This window comes from Canis lupus, chromosome 6, assembly GCF_048164855.1.
Source record: "Canis lupus baileyi chromosome 6, mCanLup2.hap1, whole genome shotgun sequence".
Classification (NCBI taxonomy): domain Eukaryota; kingdom Metazoa; phylum Chordata; class Mammalia; order Carnivora; family Canidae; genus Canis; species Canis lupus.
This window is the reverse complement of record NC_132843.1, coordinates 72,407,563-72,431,253: the sequence shown is the minus strand read 5'-3', so window position 1 is coordinate 72,431,253 and position 23,691 is coordinate 72,407,563. Positions and strand designations below refer to the sequence as shown.

At 41.8% G+C, this 23,691-nt stretch overlaps 1 protein-coding gene across 6 annotated transcripts in view; it reads left to right on the top strand.

The window, feature by feature from the left end:
• Window positions 1-23,691, top strand: part of HHAT (hedgehog acyltransferase) — a 346,103-nt gene that overhangs the window by 100,505 nt on the left and 221,907 nt on the right. For all 6 annotated transcript variants that reach the window (XM_072831173.1, XM_072831170.1, XM_072831169.1 and 3 more), the window contains one exon: window positions 23,479-23,629. In XM_072831173.1, the coding sequence (XP_072687274.1) occupies window positions 23,479-23,629 (151 nt within the window). The remainder of the gene's footprint in view (window positions 1-23,478; window positions 23,630-23,691) is intronic.

Here is a 23,691-nt window from a genome sequence, read left to right as displayed (position 1 = left end):
AGTGTATGTGGACAATATGTGCGTACATGGGCTATGTGAATATTTCAGCCCTATATGTTTGTCCCAGTGTATCTATCGTGAGCAAACCTGAGAGAAGTTGGAAACATCTTCTCTAGGTCTTGAATATAGCGCCATGTGACCTGGGTGTCTATCTGAGGCTTTCTTTGTTAGACAGGAGAGATAAGATAGTAAAATTACTGGTGCTAAGAAAATATCCCCTATTATTTTCTGAGGCCGTTGTTTCTTTCTGTGTGTGTGTGTGTGTGGCATTCCCCTTTGCTCTGAGCTACACCTTATTTTAGGTCCCAGATATTTGAGAAAAGAGAAACAAATCCCTCCTGAAAAGCAGAGGCCAGATGTTCATTGCCAGCCATGATAGACATCCTACACAGCACCTGAGACTTTTCCCCAGCAGCAAGCAATTTAGTGCACATATTTGTCAGATGTCGATGCTTCTGAAGCCAGGGCAAGATGCAAAGATTAGAGTAACTTAGCAAAACGTCAGTATGTCTGCCCAGTATGTAGACAGAACCCCTCAAATCAACAGGCCCCTAAAATAGAGTGAGACCACTCGCTTCTAGCCTTTATAGTTCTATTTGTCTGACAATCTTCTCTCCTTGGCGTTCCATTCAGATTCTTGGTCATTCTTCCTAGCCAAGTGTTGTATGTGGTTAAAGCCTGTTTTGAGCTAATATGCATAAGGGAAAAATTATAAAAGTGTGTCAACATTTCTTATCCACTGTACTTACTTGTTTTGTGTGTAGTGAGACCTCATTTTTGGGTATTTCTGGATAGTTATAACTTTAGTAAGAACTTGTAGTTGGCCTAGTTGGCCTTCGGAAGCATGTATGATTAATTATTTCCTTCCAGCATTTCTTAGTAGGATTTCAGGCTCACTCAATGTCATAATAAATAACTTAAAAAAAAAATCAAGGCACAGGATCCTATTAAGCTAACAAACCTCTTTGCTTTTCTGTACATCTACAAACAAGGCCTTAAATACCATTTGCTGCTGTGCTTATTATTCTCAGTTCTCTTTTCAGCCACGTTAGTGTAAGCTCTGTTGCAAATATTCTGAACCATGAAATCTTATGGATGTAAACTAGAAATTTCATCGAATACTCAGGTCAGGAATTTCTTACAGAACTCATGGAGCTATATACCTCTAGGGCTGTTTGCCAAGAGCATGGGCTAGAAACACGGATGGGGACAGAGATAGCCAGTGCCCTAAACTGTTGTCCAAGACAGGAGTATAGGGACCAGAAAAGTCCAATAAGATTTGAGATAGGTAGCCAGGGTTGTGAGAATTTAGGAGGCTGACCGGAACTATTGGAACAGAACTTTGCAGGTGAAGATTAGATTTTGAAAACAATACTGGCTAAGCCAGATGATAAAGCTAGGGTTATAAGACAGATTAAAAGTTACCAAAACCGGGACTACAAAGAACTTTTGAATATGCAGAATTGCCCAGATTTCTGCCTGTTGGGGGTTGGAGGGAGTCCAAGTCTGATCAAGGAAAAAAACATGAGCAGGAGGAGAGCAAAGCACACACAGAATTATTGGGGTGATTTTGACAGGTGTGCATTGGGGGATGTCCCTCACAATGAATGAGGTCTTCTGAGTCTACACCATGGGAGAGTGGGCACTCAGAAGAGGAGTGGGACAAGGGGACTACCGGGGGGGGGGGGTGGAATTGGAGAGGAGAGGTCTGTCTAGGTGATGTGATGGGGAGCTTGGTGGGGAGTCTCTGAGTTAGAGAGCTCTGAGGGGTTTGGGATCTTTACAACTCTGAGGCTGGTCTTATCTATGGCTAGCAGATTTAGGACACAGTTTCACAGGGTATACAAAGCAGACAGGCTATAGATGATAAAAAGTCTGTTGATTTGGGCTATGTTTAAAACAATTGGATGCCTAAAAATTTGAGTTTGGCATCAACAGGGCTTTGAACTAACAGGTCTCAGCCCAGTGTGCAGAAATAAGCAACCTAGAAGCCAATGCAAGGTGGCCATCTTTGGCCCCTTTATATAACGCTGCCTCCTCTCAAGGTGTGCTACCTATTAGCACCCTGTTCATTTGGCTAGATCCAGCTTCAGAGACAGAGTGAGAGCAGGTCACAGCTCCATTGGGGCAGAACGTCTGGCCAAGAGGTAGAGCCTTGTGGCAACACGGGGAGTCAGGCAGATGCGGATAGTGAAAGAATTGCGTCCTACACATTCACAAACAAACGGACTGACTCGTACCTTCTTTGGTTTAGGTGACAAAGATGTAAAGTTCAGCAGAATGCATAACTTAAAAAGTTGTTTAGGCAAAAAACAAACAAAAAAACCCCACCAAAATTCAAAACCAAAAAATGCACCCTCCCCCCAAAAAGAGATGATGGAGATCTGAACCAGTTTAATTAGTGTTTCAAGATCTATGATAATAGCGAAGCAAATCTGGAACATTCGTGCAGTAGGGCCAATCAGCACTACTGAACAGTTGGCTTGTAATGGCTGAGGGCCAGAGGGGAGGGGTTGAGGTAGAGGCTGGGATTCTGCTTTGTGTTTTGTTTTTTTGTTTTTTGTTGTTTTTTAGATTTTATTTATTTATTCATGAGAGAGAGAGAGAGAGAAAGAGAGAGAGAGGCAGAGACATAGGCAGAGGGAGAAGCAGGCTCCATGCAGGGAGCCCGATGTGGGACTTAATCCTGGGATTCTAGGATCAGGCCCTGAATCAAAGGCAGATGCTTAACCGCTGAGCCACCCAGGCGTCCCTTGGGATTCTGCTTTGGGCACCTGGTGGATAAGATACCATCAGCCTTCAGACCCACTCTTACTGGGCTCTCTACCCAGGCATTTTTTGCAACTCTAGGTGTCATCCCCACACTCCTTTGACCTCTTGATGGTTGAAAACAACAACTGACAACTTTGCTTGAGCTGCTGGACTACATGAATGTGTGTGCTGGTTTCTAAAGACCTCAGCCTGGGGTTAAACTAGCCATTGCTGGGTCATCCTCCTCTCCCGAGTATGTAGAAGACTTCTGCAAATTGAGTACAGCACACTTTGCTCCCTGTTCCAAGATTTCTGTTGAGATTCAGTATGAGCTTTCAGTTACTCCTGTGCTCCTGGATTCTAGTGTGCTGATTTTTTTTTTTTAGATTTATTTATTTGAGAGAGGGGGAGAGAGAGAGAGAGAGAACACGCGCACATGGATAGAGCGAAGGGGAGGGGAGGGGCAGAGGAAGAGGGAGAAAAACTCAAGCAGACTCCCTGCAAAGCACAGAGCCTGACCTGGGGCTAGATCCCACTACCCTGAGGTCAGACCTGAGCCAAAACCAAGAGTCAGAGGCTTTACTGACTGAGCCCCCCAGGCACCCCTAACATGCTGTTTCCTAGGGGGGGCTGAGTATAGTGGGTTTATCACAGCTTCCTTTTCATCTTCTTGCTTCAAACATTCTCATCCTTTGCTCTTTGCTGCTGCTTTTTAGAATTTTCAGGCCAGTTTCATAAATGGTGTTAGGTTCTCTGAAGGGTCACAAAAAGAAGACACAATGTGTGTCATTTAGGAATATGAAATGGTTTGGAAGAGACCAAAAGGTGGATATTTGGTCCATACTCCCATTTTTCTGTGACCTTAAGGGTACAACAGTTAATGTTTTAACTTTTATTATAGGTAACCAGATTGGAGCCATTTTGGGAAATGTGTTTAAATGCTTTAATTAATATACATTGATGGTCAGACATAGATTATAAACTATGTGACTATGTCTCTCTTTCACCATTGTTTGCTGGCATGAATAGGCGCTCTGCCCGTATTTGTCCAAAGAATCAATGAGTGAACAAAAGAATTCTTTTGTTGAGTCTTCTGTTGTCAGTCATATGTTTTCTTTGTTTTTTAGTTGCTCTCTTCTTTAAGGGCATCAACAATGCAGTGAAATAATGTGTGATTCAGCACTAAAATAAGGGATTTCTCTTATTCATATGCTTTTTTGTTGAATACTGGCAAGAATTCCTGTGTGTTTTTTTTTCTTTTATTGGTTATAAAAAAAACCTGCCAACCTCAGAGCACCTAATAAGATGAAACAAATGAAGACACTCTTTCCTGCAGACAGAAGTATCCTTGAAGGAACCCAAGGAATCCATTTTTGACCATCTGTGGATGGTGTTGATTTGAGCAGCAATGTATGTACAGGTGAAAAAGGTGTTGTGTTTTGTTTTGTTTTGTTGTGGAGTGTTGGGAGTGTTTTGGGAGAAATAAACCAAACAGTTGAGTCTCTTGAGAGATGGAGTGACCAGTTGTCCCGGTTTGCCAGGGACTGCCTGGATTTGGTACTGCAAGTCTCATCCTGGGAAACCCCTGCAGTCCTCAACAAAATTTGATGATTGGTCTGCCTATATGAGGACTCAAAACTGAGTTTAGAGCAAATGGAAGTGGTGCTTTTGCATGATCAGGTAATACCAAGAGAAGTGTCATAGGGAATGGCTTCCCCTAAAGGCGGCACCTAAATTGTTTCTTCAGGGTCCAGACTTGTACAATGAAAGTTATTGTAACATGCAGATAGTTTGAGAAGATCTTCTGTCCGTGGTCCAGGTATTTCTTTGGAGGTGAGACATTTGAGAGATTTTGAACTTTGGAATCTTAGAGCCAAATTAGATCTCACAGTTTTAACACTCTCATTTATTTCACGGATTGGGAAATGAAAGCTCAGAGAGGCCCAGTAGCTTTTTCAGCATCTCAGCTGGTTGGTGGCCAAACCTAGGGGGGAGCCAAGTGTGTTGCTGTCCAGGCCCTATTCTTTCTGCTGCCTTCACTGCTCTCACTTGGCTCTGGTGCTTCAGCCGATGCTTGGCAGTGTCTCCACCACTGCCGCAGGGAGCGGGGAGGGCGCGTGACACGGATAAAGGGTACAGAATGGGAAACAGGAGGGGGACTGTAGTGAGTCTCACAAGTGCAGTGTTGATGTTAGACCACTGCCACTTGCTGTTAAGTGGCCTAAACATCTAGGAGTTGCCAAGAAGGCCTCCTGGGCCAGGGCAGGGAGGGGTGGGGAAGAGGGAGATTTGAAGCCTGCTGAGCCTCCTGCAGGCAGAAAGCACACTCACTTTTTTTTTTTTTTTAAATATTTGATCTTTACATTTTTTAATTTAAATTCAATTTGCCAACATATAACACCCAGTGCTCCTCCCATCAAGTGCTCCCCTCAGCGCCCGTTGTCACCCAGTTACCCCCTCCCCCCACCCACCTCCCCTTCCTCAACCCTTTGTTTCTCAGTTAGGAGTCTCTCTCTTGTTGTTTTTCTCCTTCTCTAATTTTTCCCATTTAACTCACTGTTTTTTTTACAGAAGGACCAACCCAATGTCTTCACCAAAAGGCTCCTTGCTCCCTTTTCTGATGGATCTTTCTCAGCGCACTCCTGATGCCAGACTGTTACCCAAATGAGTTTTTATTTTTTTATTTTTCCAAATGAGTTTTTAATGAGTAGCTTGCTCACCAGTGCGCATACTAGCAGTGTGCGTGGAGTGGGGAATCAAAGTGAGTCTCTTTCCCCAGATGCCATCTACTTGTCCCATTTACCTTTGGTTTCTTGTCTAGATTATTTACAAGGATTTGCTTATTGCCCTGTTTTTCTTACAACTGACTTTTTAAGCTCAACATATTCTGAATTTTTCCTTATGCAATGAAATATTCATGCATATTCTCTTCTTTTAGAGTATGATTTTTGTCAGTTTTATGGTCTTCCTTCCCATGGCTTTGCTATAATTTAGCCAAACAATTCTCTGCTGTTGATCATTGGCTTGAATTTTGCCCTGTTATAAATAATGCCTCAGCGAACACAGTTACATAAGCCCTTTTGATCATCCCTGATGATTTTGTGAGGGTGATTTCCTAGGTCAACGTCTAGGCTACTCCTTGCCACACTGGCCTTTAGATGGGGCCATTTTCTCTCCCAGCATCTGCAGTGTTTTAACCGTGGTTGTGGCTGTGGAGGACTGTGATTGTTTTATACAGTGAGTTTCTGTTTAGAGGCAGAGGGCATCTCTCCCAGCCCCTTCCCTCCCTTTCTGATTCTCCTTCCCTGCTCACCTTCTTGGGGTGTTTTAAGCATTCCCTTGCTATGGGACAGTTACAGGTTTTATCTTTGAGTTCCAGAGAGCACAGCTGTCAGGCTGCCATCTGAGCAGTGAACTATAGGAGAGCAGGCTGGGCTTGAGCCTCAGGGAGATGCCTCTGTCAGGGTGGGTGAGGCATGGAGTCTGGCTGTTTCTGAACTGAGCTCTGCTAGACAGCCAGTGCCCTGTGGGAGCTTTGCTGGGCTTCATGGAGATTGATTTGCCTGAATGTTGAAGTTGTAAACCTACTGCTTATAAATATAGGTTCTTAGATGGGGACAAACCTTTTTCCTTCCTGCAAGATAAGTTGTTTTCGGAGTCTTTCAAATACCTCCTATGGAAGGTTTAATGGAAAACATTCTGTATTAATAGAAGATCTTAATCATTGAGTACTAGGAATAGCAAGGCTATGAGACTTTGGGATTCTGGGGGTGTAAAACCTGTTCTAGAATGGTGTGACTCCACTGAAAAACTGCACATTTCTTTAGTTGTGTGGTGGCTTCCCATTGTGCATTGACTAAAACCAGACTGGTTCTTCTTAACAGCACGCCATGTGGTTTGGCTCCTAGCCACATCCCCGATTTGTCTCCTATCACTTTCTGTTTGCCCTTTGCCCTCCACCACATGGACTCCTCTCTAGACAGGCACGGTCCCACTGTAGGGCATTTTTATCAACTGACCCGTCAGGCTAGAATGTTCTTCCCCTGCATCATTGTAGGACTTCTCCCTGTTCTTGTCTCAGCTGAAATGTTGCTTCCTAAGAGAGGCTTTCCCCTGCAAAGAGAAGCTATTTCCCGAAAAGAAATAGCCAACCAGCATTTTACATCACCCTGCTCTCTGCCCTGGGCTGATCACCATCTGGATTTTTCCTTTTCGTCTTCTCACTACTGAATGTATTTCTGATGATGGAAGTAAGAGCCTTATTTAAACTGGTCATCATGGTGTTCCCAGTGCCTAGAATAGTAGGTAGCTAATAATTGACACTATTTGTTGCATATGGTGCAGTCCATCAGGCACTGTTTACTGTTAAGGGCAGGTGTCCTCAGTTGACTCATTTGGGTTTTGAAGATCTGAGTTTTAGTCTTTATATTCACTAATGCTGTGACTTTGGAAAAAACACTATCTCTGTGTCGCATTGTCTTTATCTTAAAGAATAAGAATTATAGCACTTACCCAAAGAACTCCAAAAGGTGCTTGAGAGGAATAGCTATGGTGATGGATGTGCAAGCTCTTTGTAAACTTGTACTCCCTCATGAATGGGAATTGTCATTACTTGTTTATTGGAAGTCCGTGGGACTGCCAGGCGTGGGGATGGGGCCTCCAAAAGCTTGGGAATAGGGGAAAATACAACCCAGAACAAAGAGCAGATTACCGTATCAGTGCACCATGAATCAGAGATTTGGGTTTTGTCTTTACTGATGACTGCTTCATTGGAAGCTCTATATACCCGTGGAAAGAGTCTGCCAACCAGAAAGATTGTTGGTTTGGTCAGAACTAGACAGAGAAACATCTAAAAGGCAAGTCCTGGTAATTCCCATTCAAACACTGACTGGGAGGGATACCCTGTTCCAACCATGTGCTTTGTCGTGTCCAGGGGCAGAGCGTCCCTGTTGTGGGGCAGATGCCTTCATCTCTAAGAGCTGGATGCCTTTAAATGCTCATTTTCTCTGGCCAGTGCCCTGGCTCTGAATTCTTCCTCACCAAGCAACTTGAGTGCATAATTTGATTTCCTGTGTAGTTGGCCCAGAGAGAAAAGAGGCTTGCAAAGGAAAATGTGAGGCCCCTGTTACCTTGAAGGTGATATTTCTCACTCTTAATTGATGGTTGGCATTCTGGTATTACACATTTTCTCCATGAGCTTGGTTAATATGCAAATGCCTCTTGACACAGATCAGCTTTCTGGGGGAGATCAGCCTGGCTGGGGTGACTGCATCAGTGCACAGCTGCCTTGTCCAGCGGCTTCCACTAGGTATCACAGCCTTCCATTTGCAATATGATTGTGGTTTAATTTGATGCTCTCTCTGGAGATTCTTGAATGTAGCAATCGATTTGTGTGTGTGTGTGTGTGTGTGTGTGTGTGTGTGTGTGTCTGCGCAACGCGATCATGATCAGTAGTGGGAGTTCAGGGCAGACATACTGGAGAGAGCCAGGAGGTGGCAGTAAAAGCTAGGTAGTCATTTGAGCAATGCAAATTAGACAAAATTTTATTAGCCTAATATTCAGCCTCCCAGGCAATTTACAATATATTGAGGTGGTGGTGAGGCAGTGGTGTTGCTCCTTGACCAGAAAGTGGAGGTCTACCCAAGTAGCCATTCTCATCCCAGTTTTCATAATATCCCTGAGTCTTATCACTTTAAGTTCTTTTCATGAAATTCTCCTGCAAAATTAAAAATTCTTAACTTATTATAGTTTCCAGATTTTATGTAGGACATATTTTTGTATATAGGCTGTAGATCAGATTGTCTCTGGATTTCAGCAGTGAGAGTCTCCCAGGTCCTTAGTTTTCTAGGAAAGGTGGACTTGCCGTCTCTGAACTGAGCCGAGCCCTGTGCTCTCCTGAGACTTCCCATTCATGGCCTCCTCTGCCTCTCCTCCCTTGCTTCTGTGGAGTTAGTTCTGTTTAAGGGCCATTGCTGTCCTTGCTCTGCGTTGCCCTGATTATCACATGGTACCTGGTTCTTGTAGAGACACACACACACACAGGTCTGTTCAGATGAAGCATTTGTGTGTGGTGGGACACTCTAATAAAGGTTTGGTAGAAAGCTACACAGACAACTTAATTGACAGTTGGAGCTCCGGGGTTCCTCTGGCAGGCCTGAAACTCGACTCTGTTCTCCAGTCACGCTGCTCCATCCTCTCCTCTGTCCTCCTCCTCTTTCTGCCCTTCTCCCCTCATGAACAAAAACCATCTCCTGTTTTCTTACAGACCAATCTTTCTACAACACAAAACAGATCCATCTCACATTCTCACTTGGTTTCTCAGATCTTTTAGTATAAAGTTGTACTTCTCAGCCGACCAGCGTGACCCTTTCTGATCATGCCTGTTTTGCTGCTGAACCCACATTGCTCCCTGCCCCAGTGCTGGGCTCTCTCATATCTGCCTGCTGTGCATGCCTCATTGCTTGAAGTTTCCTTCATCCAGCTGATTCTTCCTTCAAAACAGCTCCCTTCTGGGCTACTTACCCTGCTCCCTCAGATTTAGGTGATGCTTTCCTCCACCTCTCACTACTGTAATGCATTACTTTTGATTAGGAGAGAGAAATTGAGTGTTCTTGTCCTGAATTGTCACTAACTTTGTATCACCAAGCATATTAAGGGAGTTTAGATGGGCTGGATGATTGCCAAGTGTTATTTAAATATGAACCTTCCTCAAATCTAATTGTGATCAACGAAAAAATGATGGTCATTTAATGCAAATCAATTCAACAAAGTTTCATTAAGCCTCCAGAAGGAAATCATTACCCACTCATTCATTCTCCAAACCTTCAGTAGGCACAGTGGGGTGCCAGATAACCACGTGAGGGCCAGAGGTGTGAAATGACGTGGAGCTGTCCAGAGGTGGTAGCACCTACTATTGTGGGATTTAGGGGACACATCAGTGTTAGCAATAGGAGTTCAACAGTGAATGGGTGGTTATTAAAGCCATTGGGGCAGGGAATGTGTAGAAGGTCCACAGATTGCTGGGGACTTGGACAAATCTTGCTTTTCAAACATTTCTCCTTCTATCAAAGGGAAAGTGCTCAGAGCATCACTTTCCTTTTTTGAAGGGTTAAAAAAAACATTTAATATCTTTTATAACTGGTACATTTTAAATCACTTTCACATAACTCAAGGAATATCATAGTAGAGAGAATATATTGTCATGAATCTATAGATTAATTAAATATATAGATAAAATATATAAACATAGCTTTGTTACTTTGACAGTTTCCCCCCCAAATGCTAGCAGATTGGAGAATTACCTGAGGATTCACCCTTTGAGAAGGCTTTGATAACTGGCAGTGATTTTAGTTTTTTCCTCTTATACTACTCCTTACATTATGGAATTGAGTTAAGTTTTGCCAAGAGATGTCTACTGTAGCACAACTTTTTGTGGAGGTTATTTATCTTAGCAGAACTCTGCAGAAAAGCTTGGGGCTTTCTCCTCTAACGAGAGCATTGATTGTGCCTGAGTGACTGCTCATCTCCCCTCAGGCTAGCAGAACATTGTTTCTTCACAGGTAAGTTATGGTTGTCAAAATTATAGCAATCTTTAGTTAATAAAATTAAAGGTCAATCCTGTGGCACAAGATTTTCCTTTGAAATTCCCCGCATGTTCTCTTTTTGGATAACTCAGTGATAAATGTCAGAGTGAGTTTGGAACATTGCCTTTGAAGTTCTGGCATATAACAAACAGATTGAATAGGAGAGGTGTCTTTTTCTTTTTCACCCATGAAAGTCAGGAAAAAAAATGAACAAGTAACCTCACCTTCCCCAAGAAAATTGCTATGTTACACCTTGATGCATATTTTTATAGGTGGAGAGAAGGAAGTAGGGTGTACATCCTCAACCTTAGAATTTCTCAGGCTTGACTGACCATAGCTTCCTACTACAGATGGTTCCTGACTTACAGTGGGTCAACTTAAAGCTTTCTGACTTTAGGATGATGCAAGAGCAATGGGCATTCAGTAGAAACCATACTTTGATTTATGAATTTCAGTTTTATCCTGGGCTAGCAATATCCCATAGGCTGTGCTCTCGTGGTGCTGGGCAGCAGCAGTTAACCGAAGCTTTCAGCTATGTGATCATGAGGGTAGACAACCGACACATTACAGCCATTCTGTACCCATGCAGCCATGCTGTTTTTCACTTGGAGTAGAGTACTCCATCAGCCCCATGAAACATTCAACACTTTATTATAAGCTTTGTGTTAGATGATTTTGCTCAGTTGTAGGCTAATATCAGTGTTCTGAGCACATTTAAGATAGGCTGGGCTAAAGTATGATGTGAACATCATAGGTTAGGTGCATTAAATGCATTTTGGACATGTGACTTTTTTAAATTAAGGATTTTATTTATTCATGACACACACACACACACACACACACAGAGAGGCAGAGACATAGGCAGAGGGAGAAGCAGGCTCCGTGCAGGGAGCCTGACATGGGACTCGATCCCAGGACTTTAGGACCACACCCTGGGCTAAACACAGATGCTCTGCTGCTGAGCCACCCAGGTGTCCCTGGACATGTGATATTTTTGACTTATGATGTATTTATCAGGATGTAATCCCACTGCATTTCAAGGAAGATCTGTACTTCTTTTGCATTCAGATTTCAGGACCCTGACCCAACTTTTATTAAATCAGAATCTGTCAAGGAGAAGCCTGGGAATCCCTGTGATGAACTGTTACCCCGTGGGATTCTTAGGAGCAGATAAATTTGAGAAACACTGTTGTAATTGATAAAGATCGTGGTGGGACATCTTGCTCTGAGCAGACCTACCTCAAAGGCCACCAATTCCCTGTGGTTCAAGGACTGATAATAAGCAAGTTCATTATTCTGCTTCCTGGCATTCTTCCCCTTCTCCTTCCTCTAATTTGCCTTTTACGCTTTCCATTTTTTCTATGCTCATAGGGTGAGCATGGAGATGGAATTGTGCTGAGCTAAGTCCTATTTTACTCATTGTCCCCTGCAAATCCATTTGGCTGGGGTGAGGAGGAAGTTGAATATTCCTGGTTAAAATTCAGGGTTCAGGTGGGGACTCAGGACTTTTAAAACTGTAGTTTAGAAAATTAAAGGCGTAGACATATAATTAACCTCCTTGTATTCATCATTCTGGTTCGATAATTATCAGTTTACAGCCAATTTTCTTTAATCTGTACTCTCCCGCATATTGTTTTGAAGCAAATCCCAGACATCTTATCATTATTCATAAATATTTCAATAGTATCTTTAAAGGATAATAAGTGTTGTTTTCTTCCTTTCTTTTTTAAAGAAGACTATTTTTTTTTTGGTAGCAGTTTAGGGTTTACAATGAAATTGAGGGGAAGATCCGGAGATTTCCTGTAGCCCCCAACCCCACACATGCACAGCCTCCCCCACTATCAGCATCCTCCATCAGAGGGAGTCCATTAGTTACAATTGATGAACCCACTCTGGCACATCATAATCACACAAGGTCTGTAGTTTACAATAGGCTTCTCTCTTGGTGTTGTAAGTTCTAGAGGTTTGGCCAAATGTTTGGCCATATCCTTCTGAACATCAGAATCTCACATGGAGACAGAACATGACAGGCTGTAAGTTTACCATGACAGTCTAAGAATAAGGGGAGTAAAGGTGGCAATTTATGGTTTTTCAAAAGAACTCAAAAAGGTCCCATTTCTTGAGTTCATTATAGAATAGTGCTTCACAATAGTAAATTGAGGGGATAGAAAAGAGCTTTGCAAGGGGATTTGAGAGTGAGCCAAGAAGTGAGGAAGTGACAGTGGTTCAAAGTTAGTTGTTTTTTCACAGCAAAGATATAATAAAGCTCCGTGGAGTGTACATTAGAGTCCTGTTTGCAATCTTAACTGCTCAGTGGTTGGAGTTTAGGGACCCATCTCCTGAGTGCGTGTAGTCAGAGACTTTTTTTTTTTTTTTTAGTACATCGCGTAAGTACCAGCTGTTGTTGAAATGATGTCTATGCACCTATCTAAATGGTAATGAAATGCTAACCAAGTCATTTACTTGCTTTTTCTCCTTCTGTGACATCACAACGAGGGGAGAGGGATGAGACACTTGACATCTGATGTCTGTTTTGAAAACTGGGGACACAAACATATGTCAGATAGCATAAGATTCTCTTCTCCTCCCACCTTTTGGAAGCATTAAACTTTCTAAGGTTTAAGATTCAGTAGAAAAAATTAATTTTTATACATTCTCTCCTTGGATTAGAATCCCGAGGTTATTTGAAATTAATGCAGTGTGAACCCGGAGCTACTCTGGGATTTACTACTGTGGAACTTGACTGTTCAATTACAGATACTTCGTGTGGTGTGAGGGTAATTTCATGGTGCCTGCTTGAAGAATGGAAGAGATGCCCGCTTGATGTAGCATTATAAAGGGTAGCAAGTTGCACCACAGTTATTATTTGCAACACCAGCTATTCCCTTTCTTTCCACCCCCAGCATCCCTCAGAACACGGTGATCTTTGCCAATCCCTGCCTGGCCCGTTGTTATGCCCAGGTAACTTAGCGTACAGGTACCTTCTTAGATGCATAAAATAGGTGTCTCTTTCTTTTAAGCTAAGTTGGTGTATGGAAATTGGAATTTGTTGAATACTTGAGGGAGGCAATTATTTGCTTTCTAGAGGGATTCTTTGCTCCTTGAAGGATTTGCAGTAGAATAATTAGTAGTTAATTTCTAGTTCTTTTTGCATGTAGATTTTACAGAGCACTTCTGCTGGGCAAAGTGAGTCATAGTGAAACATCAATCTACATCTGGTCTTTACCAGAAAATTTGTTTTATAGAATTTTCAGGTCATCTGGCCCTCTGCAGATCCCGTTGTATGGGGTTTTCTTCCCTCACAGTTTGGGAATGGAGAAGGGCCTGTTCTGTTATGCTGCTATAGTCAGTTTTTAAAAAATTTTATTTTGCTATAGTCAGTTTTTAAAAAAGAGATTTAAAATTTATTTTGCCATATGAAAATGCTCCTGGAACACCTTGATTTACTTTGTTTTGTGAGGTATTCAGTATTTTTGCTGGACAATTATTTTGATCTTAAGTGTGATTTATTGTGATTTACAGCTTTTCCCCCTGAGATTTAACAATTCATAATTGAAGAGGATGGGCAAATAGAATTTAATATTCTGTTCCCCTCTCCAGAAACATATCTTTTTTTTTTTTTTGAAGACTTTAAACTAGATTTAAACCTAATAAGAAGAGAGCTTTCCAAACTAGGTTTTCCAATATGTTCAAAGATTAAGCATTTGGGGAGGTAAACTCTTCTTCGGGTTTCTGAGTTAATAACTACTCGTTTTGATGCTAAGAGCGTCAGAATTTTCAAATCTGTGAATCTGGAGTTGCTTACCACAGTGGACTGCCCTGTGTATTTGTTTCTTGGACACCTTTGCTTTTCAGTGTGCTCCCTGAGGCTGGCTTTTCTGAGGATCTTCAGAGCTCTTCTTTGCAGTTTTTTCCTGCTGGGAATATCTCCTTCGACTCTAACAGCCCCCTCGTTGTCTTGCCATCTGGTCTGCCTCACACAAACTCTCTTCCATCGAGTCTGCTCTGAGAGAATGCAAATCTAATAAATACAATGCATTGAGGCAGCAGACCCAAATTCAGGTCTTGACTCTGCTACTTATTAATGTGTGCTCTTAGGTAAGTTCTGTCCCCTTTGTGTGCCCAGGGTCCTATCTGTGCAATGTGGGTGGTAAGAATATCCACAGAAAAGTATGTTCTGAGAATGAGGACGGATGTCACAAACTGCTAGCATATGGACATAGTAGGTGCTTAGTGGTTGGTAACTGCTGTTACTATGCCCTAGTGCACTCTCAGAAGCTAGTTTGTTGGTGAACTTGCCCTGGCAGTTGAGACTGTATTTTACACACACACACACACACACACACACACGCGCGCACACACACACACACACACACACACACACAGGATGTTTTGAAAGTTAGAAGAGAATATAGTGAACATGTGGTTATCCATCACTTAGTTTATTTTTTTAAAGATTTAATTTACTTATTTAAGAGAGAGATCACATCCTTGAGAGCATCCATGGGCGGGGAGAGGGGCAAAGGAGAGGGGGAAGCAAACCCCCTCTGAGCAGAGGGCCTGAGGGCGGGGCTCCTCCCAGGACCCTGGGATCATGACCTAAGCTAAAGGCAGATGCTTAACTGACTGAGCCACCCAGGTGCCCCACATCACTTAGTTTAAAAAAATAAAATATTATTGACATCGTTGAATCCTCCTCGGTTACCCATCCCATTTACATTTCCCACACTCCCCCTCAATAGGAACCACTATCCCGAGTTTGGTGATTTTTGCTCTCACGTGTTTTATACTTGTACTATGCTTGTGACTGTTGTTTTCAGTGGTGGTTAAGAAGATCCATGGGAGCTGAGCTAGAACTCTTTGAGAAGCACGTATGAAGGGTGTTGTAGATCCCCAGCCTCACGATCGTGAAGTGTGCAGAAAGGGTGAAGTTCTGACACCTCGCATCAGAGGGGACCAGTTGACATCCCCTTGTTTGGCTGTTTGGCTGCTCCCTCTCCTGAAATGGAGACCCACCTGAGGACTGCAGCCTGGCCTCTTTGTCCTCTCCTGTGCCATCACTCAGAAAGAGGTCAGGCAGCCAGAATCTTATATCCCTGATATCACTCTTGAACCGACTGTGTCTGTTCTTGCTTTGTGTACTATCCACCCCCTTTGCTCATCTCCAGTTTGGGGAGTCTGGACCCTCAGATTATTGCTTCTGTAGCCTCTCCAACTCATTGCCCCTTTGTCTCCTTTTCCTTTTTGTCTACCCCTCACTCTTTGGTTTGGTGTCCTTGCACTGGATACTCTGTACTTCTTAGAAACAGCCTTTAAACCTTCCACTGGGAACTGTTTATGGGCAGAGGCAGCCTGGATCCCTGGGACCACCCTCATTTTTGAGTCCTGAAGAATCAACTGCTGGCTATGGGTGGCCTTGTCATCAGCACATACAACCAGTTGTTTAGAGCATGTAATTACTCTAGTATCAGTAGAGAGTCTTGTGATACAAACCACCCAGATAAGTAACGGACAGGTATGCGGCTCAATCTCAGTTGGAGATTCAACTTGGGATGGTGCACTGGATGAGTGTGAATGACCTACTGGGTTCCAACTAGTTTCTCCTTTAGCATGTCATTTTTCCTGCAGAGTCCAGCAGGTGGGGACCCTGGCTTCTACCTGGTACAGACGTAGGTTCAACCTCAAAATCCTTAGATTTAGGTTGAAACTGGAGCATTTGCTGTAGTCGTTTATTCCTAGAACTCAGTGACTAGAAATGATTGACTTCTTTTGACCTCGTCGGCCTCTTCAGGCTGGACAAGCTTTCCAGGAGCTGTGGCTGGCCCCTCTCACCAGAATTCCATCCTTCCCTTCTTGACTCAAGTGCTTGTCCTTCTGGAGCTCCTGGCAGCAATTCCTTGGTTCTGCTCATTCTTTCACTCACTTCCCCTGTCAATTTACTCACTTCGTTTTCTGGTCCTGATCCATGTCCTCCCCCTGACACAGAATCTTACTTACATAACTACTGTAAAGCAATAGCCACTTTTTCTTCAGTGTCTCTGCAGGAAACTGACCATCATGGTAACTCTGACCACTGGTGTTAACCTTCTCAGCACGTGAGCTGTACCCCTAGCTGCAGGGAAAATCTCCAAGTGTGTCATGGCACCGCTTCTACCTTGTGTTGTGGTTCCTACTCTGTGTTCTTCTTGATTAATCTTTTTTTAAGTTTTAATTTTAATTCCAGGTAGTTAACACAAAATGTATTAGTTTCGGGTATACAGTTTAGTAATTCAGCACTTCCATATATCACCTGGTGCTCATCACAGGTGCTCATCATAGGGGACTAAATGCACTTAGTCCCCATCACCTATTCCCCATACCCCTCACCCACCTCCCTTCTGGTAACCATCAGTTTGTTCTCTAAGTTAAGAGTCTGTTTCTTGGTTTCTGTCTTTTCCCTTTGCTCATTTGTTTTGTTTCTCAAATTCCACATATGAGTGAAATCATATAATATATCTTTCTCTGCTTGATTATCTACTTAGCATTATATTCTCTAGCTCCATCAATGTCTTTGCAGATGGCAAAGTCTTTTTATGGCTTTTTATGGCTAAGTAATATTCCATTGTGTGTGTATGGATATATACACCACATCTATATCCATCACTCAGTGGACACTTGGGCTGCTTCTACAGTTACTGTAGATATTACTGCTATAAACATAGGGGTGCATATATCCCTTTGAATGAGTATTTTTATATTCTCTAGGTAAATACCTAGTAGTACAATTGCTGGCTCATAGAGTATTTCTATTTTTAACCTTTTGAAGGACTTGCATACTGTTTTCCAGAGTGGCTGCTCTAGTTTGCATTCCTACCAACATAGAAGGATGGCTCCCTTTTCTCCACATCCTGGTCAACACTTGTTGTTTTTTATTTTGTTGATTTTAACCTTTTGACAGGTGTGAGGTGATAGCTCATGGTAGTTTTGATTTGCATTTCTCTGATGGTAAGTGATGATGAGCATCTTCTCATGTATCTGTTGGCCATCTGGGTGTCTTTGGAGAAATGTATATGTTGTCTTCTGCCTATTTTTTAATTGGATTATTTGTTTTATGGGTGTTGAGTCTTAGAAGTTCTTTATATATTTTGTGTACTACCCCTTTATTGGTTATGTCACTTACAAATATTTTCTCCCATTCAGTAGTTTGCCTTTTATTTTGTTGATTGTTTACTTTGTTGTGCAGAGACATTTTATTTTGGTATAGTGCCAATGGTTTCCTCAGGGGACCTATCTAGAAAGAAGTTGCTATAGGCAATGTCAAAGACGTTACTGCCTGTGTTCTAGGATTTCTATGGTTTCATGTCTTACATTTAAGTGTTTAATCCATTTTGAGCATTCTTGCATTCATTCGGCTTCATGCCCAGTGTGGAGCCCACTGTGGGGGTTGAACTCATGACACTGAGATCAAGACCTGAGCTGACATCAAAACTAAGATGTTTAACTGACTTGCTGAGCCACTCAGGCACCCTCATTTTTTTTAAAGATTTTATTTGTCTATTCATGAGACACAGAGAGGGGCAGCGACATAGACAGAGGTAGAAGCAGGCTCCTCGCAGGGAGCCCAATGTGGGACTCCATCCCAGGACCCCAAGATGATGACCTGAGCCAAAGGCAGATGTCAACTGCTGAGCCACCTGGGTGCCCCAGGCACTCTCATTTTGAACTTATTTTGTGTATGGTGTAACAAAGTCCAATTTTCCCAGCACATTTGTTGAAGAGACATTCTTTTTTCCATTTTTGCTTTGTTGAAGATTAATTGACCATATTAATTGTGGGTTCGCTTCTGAATTTTGTGTTTTGTTCCACTGACCAATGTGTCTACGTTTGTACCAGTACTATACTGTTTTGATTGCTACAGCTTTGTAATATAACTTGAAGTCAAGAATTGTGATGCTTCCAGCTTTGCTTTTCTTTTTTAAGATTACTTTGGCTATTTGGAATCCTTTGTGTTTCCACATTAATTTTAGGATTGTTGGTTCTAGCTCTGTGAAAAATGCTTGTTGGTATTTTGATAGTGATTGCAGTAAATCTGTACATTGCTTTGGAGAGTATAGACATTTTAACAATATTTGTTCTTCTGACCCATGAACATGGAATGTCTTTCCATTTCTTTGTGTCAACTTCAATTTCTTTCATCAGTGTTTTCAGAGTACAGGTCTTCACTTCTTTGGTTAAATTTATTCCTAGGTATCTTATTGTTTTTGGTGTGATTATAAATGGGATTGTTTTCTTAATTCTCTTTGTGCTGCCTCATATTGGTGTATAGAAATGCGACAGATTCCATATATTCCCATATGTGGATTTTTTTTTTAATTCTGGGACTTTCCTGAATTTGTTTATTTTGTTTTTCAATGGAATCTTTCAGAGTTTCTATATAGTGTATCATGTCATCTGCAAATAGTGAAATTTTGACTTCTTCCTTGTTGATTTGGATACCTTTTCTTTTGTCATTTGGTTGCCGCAACAAGGACTTCCTGTACTGTGTTGAATAGAAGCAGCAAGAGTGGACATCCTTGTCTTGTTCTTGACCTTAGTGGTAAAGCTCTTAGTTTTTCCCCATTAAGGATGATATTAGCTGTGGGTTTTTCATAAATAGCCTTTATTACAATGAAGTATATTCCTTCTAAACCTACTTTGTTGAGGATTTTTATCATGAATAGATGTTATATTTTGTCAAATGCTTTTTCTTCGTCTATTGAAATCATCATATGGTTCTTATCCTTTCTCTTATTGATGTGGTATATCCTATTGATTTGCAAATATTGAACCATTTTTGCAACCTAGCAATAAATCCCACTTGATCATGGTGAATGATTTTTTAAATATACTGTTGGATTTGGTTTGCTAGTATTTTGTTGAGGATTTTTGCTTATGTGTTCATTGGAGATACTGGCCTGCAGTTCTTTTGTTTGTTTGTTTTTTTGTGGTGTCTTTATCTGGTTTTGGTATCAGGGTCATGCTTGTCTCATTGAATGCATTTGAAAGTTTTTTCTATTTTGGGGGAATAGTTTGAAATAAATAGGTATTAAATCTTCTTTAAATGTTTGGTGGAATTTGCCTGTGAAGCTGTCTGGTCCTGGGCTTTTATTTGTTGGGAGTTTTTAAATCACTGATTCAATTTCTTTGCTGGTAATTGGTCTGTTCAGTTCTTCGTGATTAATTTTTATATCTCTGTTTCTTATCCTAGATCTTATATAGGAAAGATTCTTTAAAAAACAACTATTGGTAGAAGACTTATTATGAGTTCTATTAACAAATTTTTTAAATGTACAGTACTATTGTTAACTATAGGCATGAAACATTCTTATAAAGAACTTATGACAAGAAATTTTAAAAAAATATTTTATTTATTTGCAAGAGCATGAGCAAGGGCAGGGAAGAACAGAGGGAGAGGAAGAAGCAGGCTCCCTGATAAGCAAGAAGCCCGATGTGAGGTTGGAACCCAGAATCCTGGGATCATGACCTGAGCTGAAGGCAGATGTTTAATTGGCTGAGCCACCCAGGTGCCCCAAAAGAAGAAACTTTTCATAAAGATTTAGTTATTTATTTGAGAGAGAGAGAGAAAAAAAAAACCCACATGGGCACAGCAGTGAGGGAGAGAGAAAATCTGAAGCAAACTCCCCTCTGAGCCTGGAGTCCTATATGGGGCTCAGTCTCATGACTCTGAGATAGTGACCTGGGCTGAAACCAAGAATCAGATGCTTAACCAACAGCACCACCCAGGTGCTCTGAGAAGAAACTTCTATAAAATGTCTAGGCTTCCTGAATCTGAACAGACTTAGTCACAGGGCATATAAGCAAAATCTAGAGTAGGTTAGGTATAGACGAGGTAAAAGTGGCTGGAGTCCTTTTCCTTGGAGCAGAAAAGGTTCTGAGATGAAGTTAAGCCATGGACAGAAGCAAGAGCCCAGCCTAGGCTGGAGATGGGAGTGTAGCAGCGAGTCAGGGCACACAAGCTGGTGGGGACAGGTAACAGTGCAGAGACAACATGCTTCTGGAAACAGAGTGAAACTGGTATCAGTGTCTTATACTAACTATGGGAATCTTAAGGGCAGAGCTCAACTATACAAAGATGGTAGTTCTGCAGCTGGCCAATAGAGTCAAGGGGCCTCTTTCCATCCTGTAGCAAACTCTCCCCAGTCCTTGGCAAACTCTGGCAAATCCTTGGCAAACTCTCCCCAATTTTTGGCAAATTCTGATCTATCCTGGGTTCATGAAGACTTTTAATTAGGCAGATGCTAAGTCGTTCAAGTCTGTAGCAGATCTAACAATTTAATAGGATCTAATACAATTCAGACCCTCGTGTTTATCCCTGGGAAGAACTTCCCACCATTAGCAACATTCACTCTTCTTTATTGGGCACCTACTGTTGAAAGTCCTGATGTTCAACCATGTGGGCAAGGGCTTTGAGCATCCTGTAATCTGGTAGAAAATACACACAAGGACAAAAACACCTGTAAGGTAATGTGTAATAGAGGTGTTGATGCTATTTCCTGATGCATAATATAGATGATAGAATACTAGAATTGAAATTCTAAAATATTTAAGTGAAATAGACCAGTTTAAAAGTCTTATAGATTTTAATTTATATGCCTCCTCTGTGATAACTGTATAAAAATAGTGTCACATTAAAGGCAGTATTTGAGAAGGAAGCAGCTCATTCTCCCTGATTTTGCATCCTGTTAACAGCGAAAGGAAGTCTCTGATGCTTCATATGTAAAAGAGCTCCAGGTAGCCTTAACCTTGAATGATTTTCCCTGGGTTCTCTGATGCCTTCACTCTTCAGGCTGGTCATTTTTAGCCCTGGAAGCTTTGTGCCCTTTAATCAGGCATCCTTACTTCTGTCCTGCTTCTACTAGCTCTGGGATTTTTCTGGCCAAAGTCTGGTGGTTCACTTTGAAACAATGGGAGTCCTGCCCCACCCCCATTGCCATCTTGGCCAGTGGGATGGATTTCTTCACCATTCAGTGTGATTATATGTCCCCGAAATACTTTTTAGATGGTATTGCTAGCATGTATATCCCACTTCTTGATGAATGTGTATATACATACATACACTTATATACATATATACTCTTACACATTCATGTATATATATATTCTTATACACACACACACACACACATATATCAGCTTTTTTTATTGACTGCTGTCATCTAAGAATGCTACAATTTTATACCTAGTCGTTTCAATACATGTGATTGTAATCTAATTTCCATAAGTCTGAGGAATCAGTTTGACCCCTCCTGACTGGGATTGAGACCCAGCGATTCCTGGGTTGTTTTCCTTGTAGGACATGCGGCTTTCAAATTTGAACCACCATTTGCCTTTACCCAAACTATATATTCAGAAAATGGCTCTGTGTGTCTTCTGGCGCGGAGTTACTATTTACAGCTACACTCTCCATTGTAGTGATGTCCTTTCCAAGATCCTTGTATAATATGGCAAGGGCCGGACATTACTATTTTCCCCTAGTACTTCTTAAGGCTTAGTTATTTCCTTTTGAACATCCCATAGATAACCTGCTCAGCTGCTCCAACCTGTCCTGCAGTATTTCCAACAGACTGGAAAAGGCTCTTGAGGTTGGACAGCATGTGGTTACTGGTCATCTTCTCAAGGGCTTCCACACATACTTTGTCCTCGACTTCTCCTTGTGAATACTGCTCTGGCAAACTCACCACACTTCCTCACCTGCCCTCTGAAGCCAGTGTTGAATGGGCCAATATCTGGCCCAGGTCTCTGGTGCCCCATTGGGAACAGGGTGCAGGGGTCAAAGTGACCAGCCAGGAAGCCCAAGGAGAGAAGGCAGTTGGTAGAGCACCCTGATCCCTAGCTGCAGAAGCAGGGCATTCTCAGTGGGGACAGTCAGAGGCCTGTCTCAGACCTCACATCTTGCCTAGTGTCCACATCTTCTGTTCTTATCCTGGAAAGGCACAGTTCAGGCCAAGAGGCCATTGTAGCTTGGGGCTCTCATGAAGTTTTTAGTTTTTTTTTTGTTTTTATTAACAGCTTTGTTGTGATATAGTTCACCTCCCATATAATTCACCCACTTGAAGTGTACATTCAATGGCTTTTAGTATATTCACAGATACTTTCAACTATTACCACTGCCAATTTTATAATATTTTCATCACCCTACACTTTAGCTACCATCTCCGCCACAATTTCACCCTCTACTTCTCCAGTGCTAGGAACCCACTAATCAATTTTTTATTTCTGTCTTTGTTACCTTATTCTGGATTTTCATATGAATGGAATATAATATGTGGTCTTTCATGATTGGTGTACTTCACTTAGCATGATGTTTCAAGTTTCATCCACATTGTAGCAGGTCAGTATTTCATTCCTTTTCATGGCAGCATAGTATTCCACTGTATAGAAATGCCACATTTTGTTTATTCATCTATTGATGGATATTTGGGTTGTCTCCATCTTTTGGCTGTTGTTGATAATGCCACTACAAAATTTGGGTATAAGTTTCTGTGTGGGTATCTGTTCTCATTTTTCTTGAGTATATGCCAAAAGTAGAATTGCTGGGTCCTATGGTAACTTTGTTTAGTCATTTCAGGAAATGTCAAGCTGTTTTCCAAAGTGACTGCAGCATTTCACATTCTTGCCAGCTGTGTATGACAGTTCCAATTTCTCCACATTTTCATTAACCCTTGTTGGTCTGACGTTTTGATTTTAGCCAGCCTAAAATGGGGTGTGAACACCCTAAAAGTGTGTGTGAACTCATGAAGTTTTAGAAGGATTTGGGGGAGGATTTTCCCTTTTTAATATTTTCTAAATCCATTTTATATATACCTAATTTAAATGTATAAATATATATGTAAAACACTTTTAGGTGTGGTATCTATAAAAGCATGACTGCTAAGATGTCCTATTGTCTATCACAATAATGAAGGAGATGTCAATATTTGCTAATCCAAAATTCTTATTGCTCAAAACCAATGAGGGAAACTTTTTGTAATGTGTGAGGTAAGGGGAAGAAACAGGAAGGGTGGAAAAGTGGGAGCAGGTGGTATATTTTCAGATATGTTACATCTTTCCCAGGAGATTGCTCCATTGCTTATCTCTGTGTCTGATGGCTCCCTCTGTCTTTCAGGAGGACTGGCATTGGCCCACGTGCTCTTTTTCTACCTGAAGTACTTGGTGCTCTTTGGTGTCCCAGCTCTGCTCATGCGCCTGGATGGACTCACGCCACCACCCCTCCCTCGCTGTGTGAGCACCATGTTCAGTTTCACAGGCATGTGGAGGTCAGTAATTTGGTTTATGAAAGCCCTCTGGGGATGTCCAGTGGGAAGAGCCGTGGCTTGGC